At 47.5% G+C, this 22059-nt stretch overlaps 1 protein-coding gene across 6 annotated transcripts in view; it reads right to left on the bottom strand.

Annotated features, from left to right (window-relative positions):
- Bcas3 (BCAS3 microtubule associated cell migration factor) overlaps window positions 1–22059 on the bottom strand; it is a 526670-nt gene that overhangs the window by 9247 nt on the left and 495364 nt on the right. For 4 of the 6 annotated variants that reach the window (XM_042692171.1, XM_042692180.1, XM_042692188.1 and 1 more), the window contains exons 23-24: window positions 16375–16542; window positions 3922–3987 (exon numbers count right to left, since the gene is read on the bottom strand). In XM_042692171.1, the coding sequence (XP_042548105.1) occupies window positions 3922–3987; window positions 16375–16542 (234 nt within the window). The remainder of the gene's footprint in view (window positions 1–3921; window positions 3988–16374; window positions 16543–22059) is intronic. The other 2 variants (XM_042692205.1, XM_042692214.1) reach the window with 1 other exon arrangement.

Here is a 22059-nt window from a genome sequence, read left to right as displayed (position 1 = left end):
GCTGCTGGAAGTCCAGCATGGCCTTGAGATAGGAGGCTGGGGGAGGCTAGATTCCAAACCTCCTGTGTTCCCAGTAAAGACAGGGCCATTATGAGCATGATGGAATATTGGAAAGGGAGAAAAAAGCAGGAAAGAAAAGGAGAGAGGAAAGAGTAAGGGATGGATTTGAGAGCCTTGACCCATTTCAACAGGTCTGGTCCTTTGTCTCCACCCCGGGATTCTCCTTCATGGCCTTTGGCATACTGAGGAGCAGTAGGTACTGAGCTTGAGGGGTGCTGGCGGGAGGCTGAAACCTTGTCCTAGGTGCCTGCCTACAGCCATGCTGTACCAACTCCAGGCTGGGTAAGACTTGAACCAGCCCCAAGAAACCCACACCACCCAGGCACTTCCAAGGGGAAGCTAGAAGGATCAGCTGGGACCCCAAGCCCCGCATCTACCATACTCATGGAACTTGAAACCCTCAGCAAGGGAGACTCCCTCTTGTCACAACACACTAAACACAGGGACAGAAAAGGCTGAGCCAACTTGACATTTGAGGACTGAACAAAGTTGAGCTTCATGTTGGCCAGAGGGCAGAGCCCTGACTGGACTCTTTGTTCATGTCTAGGAGAAAGAAAGCTGCACCAACGCCAGGCAGAGAAAGACTTGACCAGGGTTGCTACACTGAGTGGGCCCTTGTGCTGTCATGGACATGCTGAGTGACTTGGGCCAAGTACTTGCTTCTCAGTTGCTTCAGCATCTGTCAACCAGGAGGGGTGGGTGTGCTTCAGGGACCTTTCTGCATGTGTAAGGCTCTAATGAGAAAGGGGTACACAGGAGTCCCAAGAGGCAGAACAGTGTAAGAGGCATTGGTTAGGGGACACTGGCCTCATTATCAGGCTGACCCCGGGGCAAGCTGAAGTATCTTCATTTAGCTCTGGTCGTGGGTACAGTGCTGGGGGCAGAGCCTCAGCAGATGTATAAGGTGGACCCAGAACTCAGCTGGGCGCCATGGCATGACTTCTGTGCATGTATGGGTGCTCCTGAGGGACTGGCACTGGCATCCAGGCCTACTTCCAATGCAGGAGGAGACAGGACTTGAAACTCTTGCTGGGAATCAGGTACCCGGCAGCTGGCCTTGACCTACTTAGTCTCCTGAAGTTTAGCCACAAAGCTTGGAAACCCCCCACCCCAGCTTGAAAGCAAGGGGACTTCCCGAGCTAGCCTGCAGCCTGATGAGCTAGCACAGGGCCTGCAGATCACAGGAGAGACACTACACTTTGAACACGCCTGGCCAGCGGGGCCAGAGCCACATCTGGTTCTCATTCAAATGTCCAAGTGTAATTAAATTCTCTACGACTCAGCCAAAGGGTTTGGTAAGATGTGGCTTTTCCCCCTTTCCATCAAGGTTAAAAAATCACAGCCCCTCATTCCACTGCAGACTCACTCACTCTTCCCTGTCATGGTCTCCTAGACTGCGAAGGCCTCTGTGCTTATCTGTTTTCTTTTTTTTGTTGTTGGTTGTGGGCCTGAACTCTGGGCCTGGGTGCTGTCCCTCAGCTCTTCAGCTCAAGTATAGCCCTCTATCACTTGAGCCACAGCGCCACTTTTGGCTTTTTCTGCTTATGTGGTGCTGAAGAATTGAACCCAGGGCCTCATGCATGCAAGGCAAGTGCTCTACCACTGAGCCACCTTCCCAGCCCTCTGTTTCTTTTTTTTTCTTTTCTTTTTTTGTTTCCTTCCCTCCCTCTTCTTCCTTCCTCCCTTCCTTCCCTTCTTCCTTCCAAGACAGGGCCTTATCATGTCTTGGAGTCCTGCCATGGGCACTGTAGAAAGGCCAGTGCCACCGCTGCTCTGATTCTCCCACAGCCCTGAGCTCACTTTAGTGCCACTTGTTTGCATTCATTGCTGAGATATGGGGTATCCTGTAATATCTACCAAGAAAATCCCTTTTTCCAAACTCCTCACAAGAAGAAACATTTGGGAGTTAAGTTTCTGGCCTGGCTTGGCCCTATAGCCAACTACAAGAGACTACAGTGTGTGGTCCCCACACTTCCTACCTCCACCCTGGGGCTGCAAACCTGCTGCATGGAGGCACCTACCCCTACTCTCCCCACCCCATGCAGGAAGGGGATATCATCGAACAGCTAGGGCAAGAATGGCATCTGAGCCCAAAGAATCCTGGGATTGCATCTCAGGATTGCTGGTCATTTGTGGCTACAAGGACCCACAAGAATAGGGTCAGTGGGGTCCGAGGTTCAGTCCTTTGTGAGAAGGGGCATGTCCCGCTCAGTAGGAAGGACACATGATCTCAGGCTCTAGGGCCTCTCCTCCATGGCCTCCTGTTCAGGACTTCTCCACTTCAGGCAGAACATTCCTGAGGCACCTGCCTTCCCAGTTTCCCTGCCCACCGAGCATCCTCAGCATATAGTTTCTTTTCACACAGCGGTTTATATGACTTTCATGCTAATGGGTTCCATTCTGTTTCCTCCATGCCTATATTTCTCATAGACTTTTATGAGATTTTCTTAATAAGTGGTGGGATGTTTCTTTTTGGAACACACTTCCTTGTGAGTTAGTGACTTATTGTGGGTGTGGATGCTACCCAGAGACAGCTGGGAGCTGGGGAGAGGCTTGACCAGGACAGGGGTAGAGCATGCTGCAATCCCTTTAAGACTCCTGTGTAAGAATCTCACTTACCGCTTGTAAGGGAGAGCTAGCAAGATGCACAGGCACATGTGGCATCTGGGTGGCAAAGAATATTGACGTGGGAGGCAGGCACATATCCACACAGGCTGGTGTGAATCAATCATTCCAATAGCACTGACCTAGTTCACACTAGGTATAGTGTTTTGTAAACTTGAATTTAGTAAAGGAACGAATCTTTTGGTATTTAGCATGAGGCCCACATATCTGGTGGTCTTTAAAGTGAATTAGATCTTAAGGAAATAAACCCAATTCTTAGTCCACTGTCCTATATCAAGCCTGGCACAAGGCATAGTGTTAGGTCAAGGTCTCTGTGGCCCCCTTTGGATCTCAACCTGCGTTCTGGTTGGCGTTCTTGTGCTATAACAGGAGAGAACCGTAGTCTCCTGAACTGCAGTGAGCCTACCTGTCCATTTGCCTGTCTGTCTGCAGGAAGCAGGCTGGGCTGCCGCAGCTCAGCCTTTGTGTTCGCAGACTGGCTGCTGGTGCCGGGGCCCTATTCATTATTCAATTCAGCCAGCTCAGACGAGCCTTTCCATTTGTTCCTCCAGGAGGAATAACAAATCTAGAAATGCAATTCCACTTTGGTGTATTAAGATATTGATTTGCCTGTCGAGCAGAAGTGCATTTGCTCTGCCAGCCCTCCCGTGGGGAGGAAGGGGTTAACCAAATGTTTATCACAAGGCTGGCTTCAGAGTTGAAAGTAATGTGATCAGTAATGAATTTTGTGTTACATTAGGTTGTATAAATGGACAGACAAGCGCAGACAACAAGTGGCCAGGAGTCGGGGCTAATCTAATGATGTAAAAATAGAGACAGCACCAATTATACTAGGGGCCAGCTCCAGGCTCCTGCAGGGACTGCAAATGAATAGGTACAAATCAAATTACTCACTAATAGACGCACTACAAGAGGGGCAGTCAATGGTAAATGCATTAGAGCCTAGTGACCTCTCTCCTCTGCACAGCAGAATCCGAAAATTTGACTTCCATCTTCAGAGTGGGGGGCTGGGAGTGGTGTTCTCAAAGAAACTCTTGTTGGGTGCAAGATGGCAAAATGCCCCCCCCAACCCAAACCAGCCCCTTGTAGAAGAGACCTCCTGTCCAAGCTGACCTCTTGCCTTCACTCCAGGCCTCCTGAAGCCTGAGCATCAGGGGTAGGAGGCACCCACTTGAGGGACAAAGAGAAGAGTGAGACGAAGCCTTCTGTGTAAGGCAAAGACAGGAGGTTACATACCAAAACACTTCACAGCCATGTGTCTCTCAGGGGTGATGTTTGTTACTGCTACGTCAAGGGCTGTGTCTGCATTGGAAATAAAATATTTCTTTAAAGAAGATCACACAATGGACCTTTAAGAGCACAGCAAGAACTGAGATCAGCTTGAGTGGATATCCAGATCAGGTTTGACCACTGAGGGCTCTGCAAGGGCTGCTCCTAGATTTCTCACCAGCCCGGCTAGCCCTCCTCCCTGCCCTGGCCCCTCCTCGCCAGCCCACCCGCTGCAGCATGAAGATGGGACGGGAGGGATCTTTTGGGTTACCCCTCAAGTTTTTTTTCTGCCTCTTTAGGTTCCATGGCCTGAAGTTCAGAGCCACTTGGCCATGAGGCTGGGCTGCCCAGGGAACCACTGCAGGGACATGCACGGATGCGTCTGCCGTGCGCTCATATGAATAAAATATGACACCAAAGAAGCTCCAAGCCTTCCAAGGAGCAGCCTGTGTTCAGTGGAGGCAGGGTCCCGGGAGGCTTGGCTCACACTCTCCCCCAACCCACCCTAAGGCCAGCACCACACAGTCACACACATCCAAATGGAGAAAGCCCGCCGGCACTGGCCAGCCGAGGCCTGGAGACCATGGGACTGTGCCAGCTCCCATGAGCACGGCGGGGGGCGGGGGGTGCACAGAATGGAAAAAGTCATCCTGAACAAATGAAGCAAGTGGATAGTGAGCTCCCCCAAAGTCACTGAAGCATCCAGAGGGGTGACACTGCAAGCTACTGAGCTACACTGAATGTGGCACACATGGGGGAACTGCAGAGGGCTGGGCAGCCACTCTGCCAACAGACTTAAACATATATTAGGCAGTGGGTTTGCAGGTACCTGGGAGCTGGGGTTGGAGAGGAAGAGGATTAGGTGGGAGAGAAATCTCCCCAAACGTATGTCCCCTGTTCCATGTGACCAGAATTGGCCTTCTTGTTTTCTTTTTTTTATCTAAATAGTCAGAGGGTTATTTCCAACATTCCTCTGTGTGTGTGTGTGTGTGTGTGTGTGTGTGTGTGTGTGTGTGTGTGTGTGTGTGTGTGTGTGTGTGTGTGTGTGTGTGTGTGTGTGTGTGTGTGTGTGTGTGTGTGTGTGGTGTGTCTTTCCCTCCTCCCAGCCAGCATTCCCAGCAGCTGGTCTGCATGCCTCCCACCACCTTTTGAGCAGGCAGAGGCAGAAGAATAAGGTGGGCAGTAACCCACCCATGACTTAGCTCTACTTGGCTCAGATCTCACATCTCACATAAGGGCCAACAACTAAAGGTGACTTCTCTGGCAGCAGAGGCACTGAGAAAAATCCTCCCTTTAGTTAACCATTTACCTAAGCTAAGGCTTCCAGAGGAGAACCCTGCTCTGGGGTCCACAGCCCTCCTCCACCCTCTGTCCAGCTACCATGTTTTCTTTCATCTTTCTTTGTGTGTGTGCGTGCCAATACTTGGGGCATTTTCTCTCAGTGCTATCTGTTGGCATTTTCACACAAGCCTAGCACTCTACCACCTGAGCCACAGCTTCATTTCTGGCTTTTTTCCTGGATAATTGGAAATAAGAGTCTCACACACTTTATTGCCTGGGCTGGTTTAGAACCACGATCCCCAGATCTCAGCCCCCTGAACAGATATGGGCCACCAGTACTCAGCTCTTCCATCACTTTTCTATGTTGGGACAACACCTGGGAACAGGGCTTTGAAGGTCACTCAGGGGTCACACTGACACTTCCTCTTTGTTGGCAACTATCAGTGTGCTTCTGTTACTGTTGAAAATAGACTTTAGGCAACTTGGAAAAGTACAGAGGAATTTTACAGTCCTGAACTCCTACTGTAGCCCTGCCCTTTGGCTGGAGCTTCCAGAAGGACAAGAGAGGGTGTGGAAGGGAGAAAATGACCTACCTGGAATCTGATCTGAGACCTATCCCAGAACTAACAAGTGTCCTTTCTAAGTATAATCACTATTCCCATTGCATTGGCTAGCTTTCATTTACCTCCTAGAGGCCACAAAAACCCAGCCAGTCATTCAACAAACATTAACTGAAGCTTAACTTGGCTCTGATCCCAATGCTGGATCCTGAGCAGAGAGAATGCTGATGGCTAGATGAATGGGACTGGTCCAAGGAATTAGAATGGGGTCATGGCACTATGTATGTATGTATGTATGTGTGTGGGGGTGGTAAATGAAGGGACTACAGAGCTGGTCCTTCCCCCAATGGTACAAGAATGGAGTCCACTATGGGTAGTTATTGGGAAAGGCAGCAAGCATTATTTGCCAAGGGCCAAGAATCCTGTGAGTAGGTGGTGTAGACATTTAGAGAGACTCATGTAGCTGTGGGCTGGGGGTAGGGAGGGAAAGTGAGCTTGATAGGAAAGGAGATGACTGGACAGAGGAACAGGGAAGTGGTCATTTTATGGCAGATCACTGAGTCAACCCAGATAGGGAGCAGCAACAGTGCTGGGGGGGGGGTGTCCTATGTTTGTATGAGGTTGTGGCAAACCTGAAGGGGGTAGTCCGGATGGGGGAAAGGAATTAGGTTGGAGAGAAGGGTGGGGAAGGCCAGAAAAAGACTTAGAATATCCCAGCAAGGAGGCTGGGTGGGCATGTGGTGGTACTGGACACTTTTTCGAGTCAAGGGATTAAAAGTGAGGCCAGCTATCAGTGGCTCACACCTGTAATCTTTGAGTAATCCTACCCAAGAGCCTGAGATCTAAGGATTGTGGTTCTAAGTCAGCTGAGACAGGACAGTCTGTAAGACTTTTTATCTCCAATCAACTACGAAAAAAGCAGGAAGTGGTAGAGCACTAGCATTGAGTAAAAAAACCTCAGGGACAGTACCCAGACACTGAGTTCAAGCCCCAGGACCAACACACACACACACACACACACACACACACACACACACACACACACAACTCTAAAAGTGGGCCTTCTCTTCCTTTTCTGGGGACTTCACCTCTTCCTTTTGAAAGTATTGGGCTTGAACTGAGGGATTTGTGATTAGTAGACAGGTATTCGACCACTTGAGCTATGCCTTCGACCCTACTCTTTTTCTTTTGACTAAAGGACAGGTCACCTTCTGACCAGGTATCATTACCAGGATGTTTAGAACTGGACGTTCTTCTGAGGTTTTATCTAATCTCCTATTTATTTTCTATTTTTAATCTCATGTTGAGTCTTTGAAGCTGGAGCGAGGAATCTCTAACTACCTGGCAGTCGTATGATGATTCGAGACCATCACGTGGTGTGTAGTCTCAAGTACAGAAGCCCCCTGGGTGGCCACTGCTACCATTTCAAGAAAGAATCCAGAAGCAGCAGGCCAGAGGCCAGCACTTCGCAGGGAGAAGGTAAACATTGGCCCCATTTACTGTTCTTTCCCACTGTCTAAGAGAGAGGGAAACTGAACCCCTGGAGGGAAAGGCCTAGGTCACAAGCTTCCTTCATATCTTGATGACAACTTCCAAATCACACCAGAAAGGAAACACAAACATTCTTCCCAGTGGCAGCGGCTGGTGTTGGGAACTGAGAGGGCTCTCAGATTTGGCCTTTCCTCCCAATGGAAAATAGCTAGGAATAGGCAATCTGACAACTGACCTGAGACACAAATAGCAACACCCACAATGCCAGGCCCTGCTGCAGCCTTCCTATCCCACAGTCTCATGGCAGCTGTCCCTCCCCCACTGGGAAGGACCTTCCACCTGCTGCTGGGTCTGGGCTCCCTGCCTTTAGGGGTGTATGCCCTCCTCCAACCTCAGCAATTAGGCATCAATTGTTGAAAGTTCACAGGTTTGTCTTTGCAATCTCTTATGGCTTCAGTATGAAATGCTCCCTCCCCACCCCCCACCCTGAATTCATAAGCTGAGAACTCATGTACAGGATGCATGTACTGAAAGCTTGGTTCCAGCTGACAGTGCTATTTTGGAAGCTAGTGGAAATTTTGGGAAGTGGGGCTTAGTTGCAGGAAATGGGTCACTGGGGGTGTCTCTCTGAAGGGCATATGTTGTTCTGGCCTTCCTCTTCTCTCCTTCTAACCTCTCCCTTTCTTTCTTCTCTTCTCCTTTCCCTTTTGTTTCCCCTGCCCTCTCCTTCTCTCTCTTCCCTTGCTTTCTCTCTGCTTCCTGTCTCCCATGAGGTAAAGAAGCTCCTGCCACCAGATGTCTAGGCATCCATGGGATGAATCAGCTGTGGACTAAAACCTCTGAAAGAAAATCCTTCCTCCCTTAAGTTATTCTCTCTAGGGCCCATTTAGATAGAGCAGAGGAAACTTCCCAGCTGCCTGACTAAATTTCCCTGAAAGAACAGTGTTGGCCAAGTAGCTTGGTACAAAGGAGTGAGGGGCCAGTTAAGAGCAGGAGTCCATCAGGGACATTAGCTGGAAAATCCTAGAGTCCTGGATAAGAGAGCCAGACTGAGCTATGGCTTAGGAAAGTGAGAACAGCTGGTCAAATGGATCAGCCTCTCCTATTTCAAGAAGATGGGAAGGTAAGACCAGGAAAAATAAAGATACTCATATATCGTGAAGAGGACAGATATTCTTACTCTCAAGAGGCCTTTTCCAGGAAATCTGGGGTAAACACCACTTCAACTAAGAGGAGAGCAAGGATTCCATTAGAAAGATCAGAGCAGCTTCGTGGCAGTGGGGCAAAAAGTAGGACCCCAAGGTTGTGACCCACACTAGCCCGTGAAAGCAGCATTTCAACCCACAGGAAGCCTGATTACCTTAATGTAGGAACGGGATAGCTGTCCCAGGATCAGTGAGGGGCCTGCCCTTTAGTTAGAAAAGTTCATCCCTGGGAAAGAGACTCGAGGGGCCCACACAAGCTACTACCGCTCCTACAGCTAAGGTCTCATAAAACAACAAAACAAAAAACCTGAATGCCAGGGTCATCTGTGACTTGCATGTTTTTCATCTGAAGGATGGAGAAAATTCTTTCTTTTTTTTTCCCCCTTTTAGTCAGTGGTGGGGCTTGAAGTCAGGCTCTGGGCACTGTCCCTAAGCTCCTTTTGCTCAAGGTTAGGGCTCTATCACTTAAAGCCACAGTACCACCACTTCAGTTTTCTGGTGGTTAATTGGAGGTAAGAGTCTCATGGACTTTCCTGCCAGGGCTGGCTTTAAACCACAATCCTCACATCTCAGCCTCCTGAGTAGCTAGGATTACAGTGCCTGGTGTGGGGAAAATTCTAACATGGACAGATCTTCTGAAATGTCTGCCAAGTCCAATGTGGTCAACTAGCTTCTACGGAGAACACTGACAATTCAATTGCCTGTTTGAATAGGGGGCTAGCCAACAAGTAGGAGTATCTAAAAGATCTGAGAATGAGTTCACTGCTCTTGTGGTTGTAATTATTGTCACCTGATGAGGTGGTACCTTGCAATGGGAAAGGGTTAATAGAAATGCAAGAAAAGGTTCCCAGCCCTCAGCAGTAGGAAAGAAAGGAGTTCCAAGATCTATCAGCATTGCTAATCTTACAGGTCGAACAACAGGTCCAATACACTCAGTTATCTGGATCGGGGTACACATTTGATCAAGTTATCCCCAGAGTTCCCATTAGTTGTTGAGATTTTACTCTCTGGAGCCATGAAATAAAGGGTATTAGTAATGTACGCATGCATGAACACACATACACACACACACAAACATTTTTACATTATCTTTTATAAAGCATAGCCAATCAACGGCTTGGTTATTTTTAATTAACTTATTGTAATGATTTAAAAACTGTGATGTTTAGAATGTGATTTTCATGTTAAGAAGGAAAAAACCCCATAGTCTTTTTAATAAATAAAAGTTACTTGAAATTAATTTTTTTGCTGAATAAATAATATATACTGACAGGGAAATTCAGAGGATTTATCAGAACAAGCTAGAGCATGGTTTTCAAACTTGCAGATCACAATTCATCAAATATTATAAAATCAAATTACTGTGTTATGACAAGAGCATACTAAAAAGTGAAATGAACTAGAAAGTACTGATATATGTTGCCTGTAAGATTGTGTTGTGAAGGTTTGAGTGTCTGTTAAACTGAGCCAGAAAGCAAAATGTATTTATGAAAGTAAGAGGCAGAGATTGAACCAACCACAGGGTTTAGTTCTTGCTAAGAATAGCATCACTGGATTAGGAGAGAGACTGTTCTAGAGATAGAGCCTCTTGGGCTGGAGGCAAGGTTCATTGGTAGAGTGTCTACTGAGCAAGTGTGAGGCCCTGAGTTCAAATCTCAGTACTAAAAAAAGAAGAAAAAGAAAAAAAAGCATGCTCCTACCTTGAATAGTTAAAAGATTTAAACAAAGTAACAGTGAACTCAGGACTATAGGAAGCAACAGTCACCAGAAAGCAACAATCACTTTTTCTGGTGGCAGTTGTGGAGCTTGAACTCAGGGCCTGGGAACAGTCCCTGAGCTCTTTTGCTCAAGGCTAGTGCTCTACCACTTTGAGCCATGCCTCCACTTCCAGTTTTTGAGTGGGTAACTGGAGCTAAGAGTGTCCTGGACATTCCTCTCTGTGCTAGCTTTGAACCGTAATCCTCACATCTCAGCTTCCTGAGTAGCTATGTTTACAGGAGTGAGCCACCACCACCAGCTGTCAATTGCTCTTGACCCCAAGACCTGACTTTGTGAGTTCTTAGGAATGGACAGCAGCAGTAGGAAGCTTCCTACAGCTTCCTACTCACAGCACATTAGCCCGGAGATCAGGACTGTGCATGAGGCCTCGGCCTGGGCTTTTGATTTGATTTGATTTGATATATGGGAAAAGGCAAAAAGAAAGACAAGGTTCAACTAGTGACTGAAAGAATGAACGTTTATAGGGAAAAACATATTTTATAGAGAAAATGTACTTTTCCAGGTGTTTCTTTAGAAACCTTTTATTTTGGTATTGTTATATCTTTACCTAGACATAAAACAATTGGAAGAAGTCAAGGTTTTATTTGAGAAATGCTATTTTTCTTGCAAAGGCAATATTGAAAGGAATGTCTGCTAAGCAGGAATTAGTTGAGTTATTCTGAGGGGGATGACAGGGAGGGCAGGGGGCTTTGGGAAACAGACTTCTAGGCAAAAGGAAAGTATGTGCAGAGAGGCCTATGTGCACACTGTGTGGCCGTGTGCTTAGGACCAGGGGTTTCAGCTTGGCTGGAGGTGGCTGGCACAAGGCAGCAAGGGTGGACTCTGGACAGAGGGTCATGGCTGGTCCTGAATGCGGTTGTTCACACCCAATGGGAGAACCCATAACAAAGAAAGGGTTAGGGGAGTGCAGTTTAGTTTTTGGAAATATGTATGTGTCAGTAGGTAACTGGATAGGTGTTTCTAGAGATAAGAAGAGATGCCAACCTGCAAGTTATTTGGAAGTCATCAGGTGATGTGGGCAGTTAAAGTGTGAAAGCAGAGGGGACCTTGTACAAGGGAGAAGAGAAGGGTCTTGAGGAATACACTTATGGACAACAGAGTAAGAAAACCCTGAGAAGAGAATGAGAGAGCCAGAGGCAGAGGAAAACACAGGAGAATGGGAAGTAGGCCCTAGGGAGAGAGCTTCAGGAAGTATGGGGCCCATGTGGAGGGACCCAAATGTCCAGGAGATAACTGGGAAGTCAGTTGTGATGGGGTGGGCCAGGGCAGGGGCTGCTCCTTTTCTGACAGTTGGCACAGGGAGGGACACTGAGGATCTGGATGGCGGGCAAGTGGAGATGCTTCTCAAAGGCCACACACCCTTTCTTTCTCTTTGAGGAATGAGAGACAAGACAGTTTGGTAAGAGATTTGCAGAGAATGGGAAGATTGAAGCAGCATTTCTGCAGAAGGAAAGAGACTAACTTCAAGGTGAGGGACAGGGCACTTACATCATATTAAATAGCAAATAGGGAAATTAAAAAGAAAAACATCAAGAATAAAATACATTGCCTGGCTCCAGTAGCTCATGTCTATAGTCCTAGCTATTCAGGAGGCTGAGATCTGAGGATCATGGTTCAGTCAGTCCAGGCAGGAAAGTCCATCATACTCTTACCTCCAGTAACTACTCAGAATAGCTGGAAGTGGTACTATGGCTCAAGTGGTAGAGTCTAGTCTTGAGCAAAAAAAAGCTCAGGGACAGAGCCCAGGTCCAGAGTTCAAGCCCCAGGACTGGCAATCAATCAATCAATAATAAAATGCAGACTGTTGGTGGACCAGAGATCTGGGGATCTGGGGGTTCTCAAGAGTTTGAACATAGGTCAGAAGCCTCAGCAGCCCCAACAGGTGGGGCTATGCAAAACTCTGGCACCCAGGTGGCATACAGACCTTGGTCAGTGAATAGTTGGCACCCAAGTAGAGAGCAAAGGATATCACTAACCAGTTGGTACCCAGTAAGAGATCAGATGACATCAGTCAATAAACAGCTGCTGTGCATCTCCTGCCTGCTGGACTCTGTTCCAGGCACTGGCTACTGCTGCAAAGATGGCTGCAAACTAAGAGCAAGAGAGGTTGCCAGGAAATAACCAGCACGGCTGAAGGCCACCACATATTTGTAGATGTGGCAATCAGAACAGTTGGTGAATTTTCTTCAGCAACCCAGCTCTAAGCAGAGTGAGGGGTGAGGCGTGGCAGGACCATTAGCAAAAAAAGCAATTCAGCCAGTTATGTTAGAGCTGGACTTGCAAATCACAGATTTAAACTAATTAGACCAATTGGTTAGTGCTCACGACAGAAGACTGAACTAATAAATACCTTGGTGACAGGTGAATCATGTTTTAAAATAGATCTTCTTAAACTTTAATATGCATGGGGTGTCTTATTAAAATGTAGATGCTGGGGGTAGAACTCTGAGGTAGCATGTTTGCCTAGCAAGGGTTCCATCCTCTGCACTGGAAGAAAGAGAAATCAAATGCAGATGTGGAAAGATGATGGTGGGGTCCAAGACCGTACTTTTTCCCCTTTGTTTTAGGCTGGAGATGGAACATAAGATTCATTGAACAACAATTCCAACCAACTCTACATTTCTTCTTTCCTTTCCTTTCCTTCCTTCCTTCCTTCCTTCTTCCTTCCCTCTTTCCGTCCTGTTGTTGGGTTTGAACTTGGAGCCTGGACACTGTCCCTGAGCTCTTTTGCTCTAGACTAGCACTCTATCTCTTTAACCCACAGTTTCACTTCTAGTTTTCTGGTGGTTTACTGGAGATAAGAGTCTCAGAGACTTTCTTGCCTAGCCTCCAGAGTAGCTAGGATTACAGGCATGAGCCACCAGTTCCTGTCTGTAACTTTACATTTCTAATCAGTTCCTGGATGGTTTTACTGGCCTGCAAACTATTTAAAAAAAAAAAAGATTTTCAGTTAGCAAATAATTCTCTATATTTATTGTGTATAACATGTTCTGAAACATTTATTGCGGAGTGGCTAAATTGAGTTAATGTACACAATATTTTACATACCTTATTATTATTATTTTTTTTGGTAGGGAGAACACTTAAATGTGTTTGCTCAGCCATTTTCAAGTACATTGTTACTAATTACAGTCACCAATTTGTACAAAAGATCCGAAACGTACTCTTCTAATCAAAGTTGTCTATCTTTTGACCAGCAGCTCCTCATCATCCTTGCTTCATATAAATGGGTTTTGCTGGGGAGAGCTTATTTGTTCAGTGAGGGGCTGGAGGCAGCCAACTATCAGTTTTTAGGAATTTGGGGAACTGTCTGTTGTGTTGATAGCTTGAAATTGGCAATGACAGGAGTTTTTACACTACTGAAATCCACAAGTCAGGGCTTTCTTGCTTCTCTCTGGAGAGCTGGTTGCAGCATTATCTACAACTCCTTCGTAGTGAGCCAGCCTGTACAGGGTATCCTGGGAGCAAGGTCTGACTGGGCCTCTGAGCTTCAGCCATATTTTGATAGGGAAACCCCAGCCCTGGCTGCTCTGTCACATGACACATCTGCCAGGAAGACATTAGGGAACTGACTTATCTCAGGAACATCAGAGTATCCACCTGAAACAATTATTTGGTGCCACCCCATCTGTTTGTCTTATGAGCCCCCAAGAGAAGTAGGGCTGTGGGAAGAGACGGGCAGAAGTGCTATTGGCAGACTGGCTTACTGGAAGTTTTCCCTATAATACTCAGCTATCTTTGAACAGGGATGTCCTTGGCACTATTGTGCTGTGCTGTGCTACTGGGCTAATACTTTATCTCTAGTTGAAAAATATGACAAATGAATCACAAGCCCGGCTCTGGTGATTCACATCTACAATCCTAGCTGTACAGCGGGATGGGGCTTGAGGATCTTGGTTCAAAGCCAGCTGAGGCAGAAAAGTCCATGAGATTCTTATCACCAATTAACCACCAGCTGGAAGTGAAGCTGTGGCTCAGGTGGTAGAGTATTAGCCCCGAGTGAAAAAGTTAGGGGACAGCATGAGGGCCCTGAGTTCAAGCCCTAGTACTGGCATTAAAAAGAAGAAGAATCACACAATGGAGAAGAAAACTGATTAACTTCCACCTGCTTTATTTACTCATTTTTCAAATAGAAGTAGACATCTAAATAAAGTACACCTCTAATATGGTCAAATAAAGACAACCGGATCTCTTTTGGTGACAGTTTGAGGAAGAAAATGAAAACCCTCTGCTGAAAAAGGGAGTCTCCCATTTTCTGACCTGTGGGTCATGCCGTTTTAATTTCCTCTTTCATTCTTTTTTTTTTGTTCTCTTTTTTTAATTTCACAAACCTGCTTGAAGGTCTCAAAGCCTCTCGAGTCCCTCAGATGTCTGGCAGATGACTTGCTGCCAGCTTTGCTCAGGTTCCTGTCTCTGCCACACTGAAGCTCGCTGCCTGTGACGACGTGCACCTGCAATCTGCCTGCTGGATGATGCCAGGGCATCTGACAAGGCAACTACACATGAGGTAAAGCAGGAGGAGGAGGAGGAGGTTCCTGGGGGTGGGGGTGGGGGCGAGCCCAGAGACTCCAGGCTATGGCTGGACAAAAGAGAAGGCTGGCCCACAGGCAAGTTCAGAATAAGGAAAGCCCCTGTGCTGTACTCCAGCCCAGGAAGGGGCAGAGGTGCTCATCTCTATATGCAAGTGAGAAAGCAGTGGCCTGATGATCGAGTATCCCCAAGTCTGAGGTGTGATGATGGGGCTGACAATGGGTGTGACAATGATGATGTGTCTGTTGCTTTTATGACCCCTGGTGTGTGGGGAATGTGACGTGGCTCGCTGCAGCTTGCTGAGGCCCACACCTTTATTCTTTCCAGAGAAGATGAAGGTAGATGCGGGTTCTTAGAGATAGGTCTCCCCGTGGGCCCAGCAGGAGCTTCTCTCTCTTTAGCCAAGCTCCTCTCCCTTTGCAACCACCTCCCCCAGTCTGTTCACTTGCTGATGAGTACATGGGCATCAGGGGCTGGCCACTATGTTGGTACTGTAGACGTGAGACATCTCTTCCTCCTAGGGAGGGACTGGCCTGGGGAAGGAGAAGAAGAGAGGGAAAGCCCAATTGTGGACCCCAATATCTAAAGACCTAGAGGACCTGTGGGACAGTGAGATGGAGTGATAACTCAGGCACGCCAGGCTGAGCCAAAACTGCTCTGACTTCATCTTGCTGATTAGACCCCCATGCCAAGGGCTCTCATTTCTCCTTCCTGGGATCGTCTTCCCAGGTAGCATGTGGAGCTGGGTGGAATGATTAAGCAAAAAAGTCACAGCCTAGTATAGATTCAGGCAAGCAAGAGAGAGAAGGCATCTAGCAGGGATCTGCTCCATTCAATCAAAAATCCCCAGTAGTCTCAGCAAGCCAGGAAAAGGCTGTCAGGCAGGTACAAAGGCAGGGCCAGAGCACGAACAGTGGAATTAGAGAGAGGCAGAGGCAGCCTATATTATATTGCTTGGATGGAAGAACTCTGTATGTGTGTATGTGTCTCTGTGTGTGTGTGTGTGTGCATGTACCTGTGCATGCTAGCTTAAGGTCCAGATCTCTCCTCATCTACCCTAAAGGTACAAGAAGCTACGGGGATCCAGCTGCTAGATTCTCTTAGTAGCAAGAACACAGAGTGAGAGGAAGCATAAGGAAGGAACTGCCTGGGGGCTGGAGCCAGCCCTGCTTGCTTCTTGCTCGCTCCTTCTCAGACTGGCAGGTCTCTGCCACCTGCCAGTCTACAAAGCCTTGAGCATGACTGTGAACGCGCTGCCTTAGGCCTCAGTGCCCAAGTGCTGCTGGGAGATTTGTAGCCTCCCCTTCCCTTGGAGGTGTCCATCTGGAGCAACTTCTACAGCACCACTGTGTTTCTCATTGTAGTTCCATGAAGGAGGGGGAGGGTACACCGGAAACTCCCTTGACACAGGATTTCCTAACACCAGAGGCTTCTACAAATGACAGTCCCTAGAGCACTGACTGCAGAACCAGATGGCAAATATGAATACACGCCTTCTCCCTTGCCAAAGCAGCTTACCATCCATGGGTGCCAATCACAACCAAGTCAGGCAAGAAGTCTGATGACACCTTTACCTGTTCCAGATCCTACGACATCCCGGCTGGGGGACTCTGCCATGGCGTCTGCAAGCCGCTCCCGGAGGCCCTCCTCCGTGTGCTCCAGGGAGGACATGTGCCGCAGCCCGAAGCCCTCCGGCCAGCTCCCGCACACCTCCAGCAGCGTCACGCTCCGGTCAAAGGTACCTGTGGCACACAGGGACAGGTGACTTTCAGAGGCAGGCCTTTCTGCCCACCTACCCACCCTCAAACCCATTGTTTGGGGCCTCTATAGACCTTACACCGGATGGAAGAAGAGTGGATACTGTGGAGCCGGGACCCACAGCACAGAATAAAACAGCACAGGCCAATATATGTGTGAAGACCTCTGAGAATGATCTCCATGTCACAGAGACAAAGTTTCAAACCTGAGTCTCAGGAGTGCCTGGTGCTGGTGGCTTATGTCCTATCTACTCAGGAGGCTGAGATGTAAGGATGATGGTTCAAAGTTTGCACAGGCAAAACATTTCAAAAGACTTTCTTTTCTTTTCTTTCTTTTTCTCTCTCTTTTTGTGCCAGTTCTAGGGCTTGAGCTCCGGGACTGAGCACTGTCCCTGAGCTTTTTTTTTTTTGCTTAAGGCTGTGCTCTACCACTTAAGCCACTGGTCCACTGATGGCTTTTTGAGTAGTTTACTGGAGATAAGAGTCTCACAGACTTTCCTGCTTGGGCTGGCTTCCAACTGTGATCCACACATCTCAGCCTCCTGAGTAGGTAGGATTAGAAGCGTGAGCCTGGTTACCCGGTGCTCTATTTCTAATTAACCAGCAAAAGAGCCAGGCTGAAGACATGGATCAAGTGGCAGAATTCCAACAGTGAGTGAAAAAGGCAAGGAAGAGTGGCAGGCCATGAGCGCGAGCGCTGGTACTGGCCTAAGACAAACAAAACAACACAACAAAAACCCAGAGTCTCAGGAGTGACAGAGCTTCTCTAGTCTCCAGGGACCATTTCAAGAATGGAACAGAGCCCTCTGGGTACTGGTGGCTTACATCTGAACTTCTAGCTAACTCAGGAGGCTGAGAACAGAGGATCATGGTTCAAAGCCAGCCAGGACAGGAACATCTGTGAGTCTCATTTCTAATTAATCACCAGAAAAACAGAAGTAGAGCTGTGGCTCAAAGCAGTACAGTGCTAGCCTTGATTGAAAAAGCTCAAGGACAGAGTCCAAGCCCCAAGCTCAAGCCCCACAACTGACAAAAAAAGAATCGGACAAGACAAGGGAATAAGTTCAACCCTAATATCTCTGCTCTTCCCTATTTATTACAATGGGGCTCCACCTAAAGCTTAATTTAAAGAAGGGGATACATAGTCTAAATTAAAAATCAAAACCACAAAGCTTTTCTAAACCATTGTGTCTTTTAATTTTTACATCATCTCTTTTACAGTTGAGGTTGGGACACATTATGGTTTGGGAATAAATAGCAGATGTAGTATAGGAACTCAGCTGGGGGAACTCATTCTGTCCCATAGTTCCTGGTCCCCCCAACTTCCTAGAGACATGACCATGACTGGGGTACAATTTCAGGAACTCTAGCGATACATCTGAGTGATAGCATCTCCAGTAAGGATTCTTCCTTAATCTAAAGCTGCTCCCCGATTCAAAAAAGTACACCATGTCCTGCTAAGTGCCAAGATTAGATTTTACATGCAAGATCACTTCAAAGTCCACATTTAAATGATTCGGCTTTATTCTATGGCAAGTCTACTGTGAAAGCTTATTTTATCCCCTCTCTCTTGGAAGGAGATTATAGTCATGCCCTGTTGCTTTAAGCACATACCATGTCCCCAGCGATTAGGTAACTGAATCCACTACATTTATTGGGCTTGGTTCCTGCCAGCACCAGGAAGATGAGGAAAAAATGCAAATGCCAATGTTTCCCAAAGTTAAAAGTACATGCAACACACACTCTTTATCAGGCCCTGCTTCTCCTCTTTGATCAGCCGTCAGAAACTATCTTCTCCCAGCGGGCAGGACTGGGCAGTGTCACCACACACTCTCTGCCAATGACAGGTGGTAATAGAGAGGGTGCGAGCCCCAGCCCCCGGCAGGCGGCCTTGCCTCTGATAATGGCCCAAGCACGGAGGTGATAACCGCTGGTAAACACTCCGAGAGCTGGTGCCTCCATCCATCAGCAAAGTGGGCCAGATAATCCTGAACTCTCCTGACCAGACAAAGGCCCGTGGCCAGCCTGCTGGGATTTATATGTGTGGCAAGGGTCACTGTTGGCTCCTGAATTTCATCAGGCAACTTTGGCTTTGATTTATTTTTTACCTAATTGTAGAGTCAATTCCTGGCACTGCAAGGCCAGCGTGTACCAATGTGCCTCCCTCCCCCTGCCCCAAGAAGAGGCCACCTTGGGAGTGGGCCACCTTTGGGACCAGCTTGTCTAGGGGGCCTCTAAAAGGGGAATCTGTCCTGCCTCCTCTCCTCTTCTCTCCTATCAGGTAGGGTCACGATATAGGTCTGGGGCGCTAGGTGCTAGGAAGTCAGGGTGGGGTGCTGAGTGTCAGTCAGGGACCCTCCAGGGCTTGCACTAAGCCAGAGACAACACAGTCCACATTAGCAATGACTCCCAGGAGCTCAGCTCCCCCAAAGACATCCAGATCCAGGACAGGAACTAAGCTTTTGGTTTAGTGCCTATTCACTAAGTGATGTTAGACAAGTCCGTCTATCTCTTTCTTCCCTCCTCTCTGTACCCGCAATCCAGGCCGTTTCCATACAATCCTAGGAGGGTGAGAGTCTGGGCGCCTGGGGAGTGAGTGAACACTCTCACATCCCCCACGCAGAGTACCTGCCTCTAAAAGGAGCTCGCTCAGTCTTGCTGCAAGCTGGGCCTGGAGGTCAGGCCCGGGGAAGCTAGCAGGAGAGGAGGAACAAGAAACATTAAGAGGATCAGCAGGACAAAAGCAAAAACATCAGGAAAAAGTTGTGGGAAGAAGAGTTTGGGTGAGAAAGGTCAGGTCAAAGGCCAGGGGAGTCCCACTCTGTTTTGATTTTTGAGACCGGTCTCACTGGATAGCCAGGCTGGCCTGAAACTATCCTCCTATGTTCACCTCCCAGGGTATGGGATTGTAGGTGTGCGCCACCACATCCAGCTACTGTGGAATATTTTAAGAGACAAAACCATGGTACGTAGCAGAAAAGAACTGGAATTAGAGTAATAGTGGAGAATGGCACTAGACCTGGTTTATTATATAAAGGTTACCTCATATTAGCTGCATAACTCTAGGCCTGAGTGTCTGATTTCTGAAAACTGAAAAAACAATGCCACTGTGACTGCACTGGTTTAGTGTTCTGTTCATAATGGGAATGCTCAAGTATAATGTAACAGTATGGTAGGCTGGGGTGTGGTTTGGTGATAGAGTTCTTATCTATCAAATGTGAATCCGGGGTTTGATCCCCAGTCCCATAAAACAATAAGTACGTATGCTTTTTCCTACTTGAGGCAGCACTGTAAATTTGACAATTAAGGTACAGCTTCAATGCGCAGAGGAGGAACTAGAAACTCAGAACAATTAAGTGACAGGTTCAAACTGTGTAAGTGACAGATCTGGAACATGGCTCCTTATCCTTGGCTTGAGGCTCATTTGTCAGTTCCTGCACTATCCCCGTTGGCAGTACCTGCTGTGGAAAGCTGTTCCGCACAGAAACTGTCTCTTTCCTGATGTACTTTTGAACTCCTGTCACTTTCAATAATGCCTTAAAAAAACTTTCTTACTCTTACCCAGCCAAGTCCCTGGCAGCATCATGGCATCCCATTTCAGAAGCTGGGCACCTCGGCAAAGGGTCACGTGATCATCTCTACTGTCCTGAGAAACTGCAGAGGTCCCACTCAGGAGTCCTAGCCTGCTGCCTATGCCCCTGCCCATGGCAATCCCTTGGCTAATGCACTGACTACAGAAGCCTGCCCGTCATGGAGCTGGAACAAGGCTGTGTGTGCGTGTGGATTGGCAGGCGCCAGGTGAAGAGGCCAAGCCTTTGCAAGGCAAGGTCACTTCTGGCACTTGGGAAACAGCACATCTTGTCAGTGATGACGCCACAGCTATCATACATCTGGTCAACCCAGAGATACTCCCTCAGATAGGGGCCCCGTGTGCTCCTCGACAAGGAAGGCTTGTTTCAGGAGGCAGAAGGTGCTCATCCAATACAGGCTATTGGCAAAGCACAGGACACAAAGATTTTTCTGGAAGCAATAAATACTCTGCTACTTACAAAACTCCTCTCACGCTTAGTATTTCGGTTAACTTACACATTCAACAAATACTGATCAGTGTCCACTTTGATACGAGTCAAGTACCAAGCATTGTACTAAGGTATGGAGAAACTGTGTGTGTGTGTGTGTGTGTATGTGTGTGTGTGTGTGTGTGTGTGTGTGAGAGAGAGAGAGAGAGAGAGAGAGAGAGAGAAAGGGAGAGGAAATGCAATGTGCTAGGTGGAGGTAGAGGTGAGGGCAGAGACAGGAAGTAGCTCATGGTCTTTTTTTGTTGTTGTTGTTGGTCATAGGTTTTGAACTCTGGGCCTGGGCACTGTCCCTGAGCTCTTTAGTTCAAGGTAAGTGCTCTACCACTTGAGCCACAATACCACTTCCAGTTTTCTGGTGGTTAATTGGAGATAAGAGTCTCACGGAGTTTCCTGCCTGGGCTAACCTTGAACCATGATCCTCAGATCTCAGCCTCCTAAGTAGCTAGGATTATAGGCATGAACCACCAGTGCCCTGTGAGCTCATGGTCTTTTACAGAACACTGGGAAGTAGAGATCGCCACTGTCTCACAGAATTTTTCCTGTCCAAATTTGAGAGAAGAAAGTCTATCAGATCTAAATACAAGGATCTTCCCACAATTCCTCTTGGGAATTCCCTTAAGGCCTGCCTCCCACCCAGCTACTCTCTGAACTCCATTTTCCAAGACTGAGTTCAAGTCTGACCTGCCTAATGAAATTCTGAGCAACAACCGAAGATTTATAACAAATCTTCTGTCAAAACTCTGACAGTTACACACATTTATTTACCTGTTGGAGTAAATTTGGTGAAAACTATGAAGATATTCATGAAAATGTGTGCTTGTAAGGGACAGGGGGTGTGGCTCAGTGGTACAGCTCTTGGCTAGCATGTGTGAGGTGCTGGGTTCAATCCCTAGTGCTACAAAAAGATTTTTTAAAAAGTGTGTTATTACATGAACAAAATTATGCAAGCAATTTCAGGGTGTTTAGGGATGCTTCTGAAGCCCCTCTGTAAATGCAAGCTAATCCCATAGATCATTCCTCTGATGATATTCTCTAGTTTCCTTGTGTGTGTGTATGTGTATATGTGTGTGTATGCATGTACATGTGCATGCACATGTGTGCCACTCCTGGGGTTTGAATTCAAGGCCTTGTGTTCTTGCCTGGCTTTTTGCTCAAGGCTCTACCACTGGGCCCTTAGCTCTGCTTCCCTCTGGTTGCCTTATACAGCACACACCATCTGGTTTTGTCTCAAGAACATAACTTCCGCCAAGAGGGAAATCAGCATGGGACTCTGTCCATCATCACTGATTGATCCTGATCACCTGAGAAATGTGACAGTCACTGTGGACTCCACAGTGTCTGGATAAAGAGCCAGTGCCGGAACATCCGGGGCTAAGATTGGCAGAAAATGGAATTAAAATCAAATAAGAGAAAGGAAGAAGAT

Source organism: Dipodomys spectabilis, unplaced genomic scaffold (assembly GCF_019054845.1).
Source record: "Dipodomys spectabilis isolate Male_0828 unplaced genomic scaffold, ASM1905484v1 ptg000004l, whole genome shotgun sequence".
Classification (NCBI taxonomy): domain Eukaryota; kingdom Metazoa; phylum Chordata; class Mammalia; order Rodentia; family Heteromyidae; genus Dipodomys; species Dipodomys spectabilis.
This window is presented reverse-complemented; position numbering and strand designations above follow the sequence as displayed.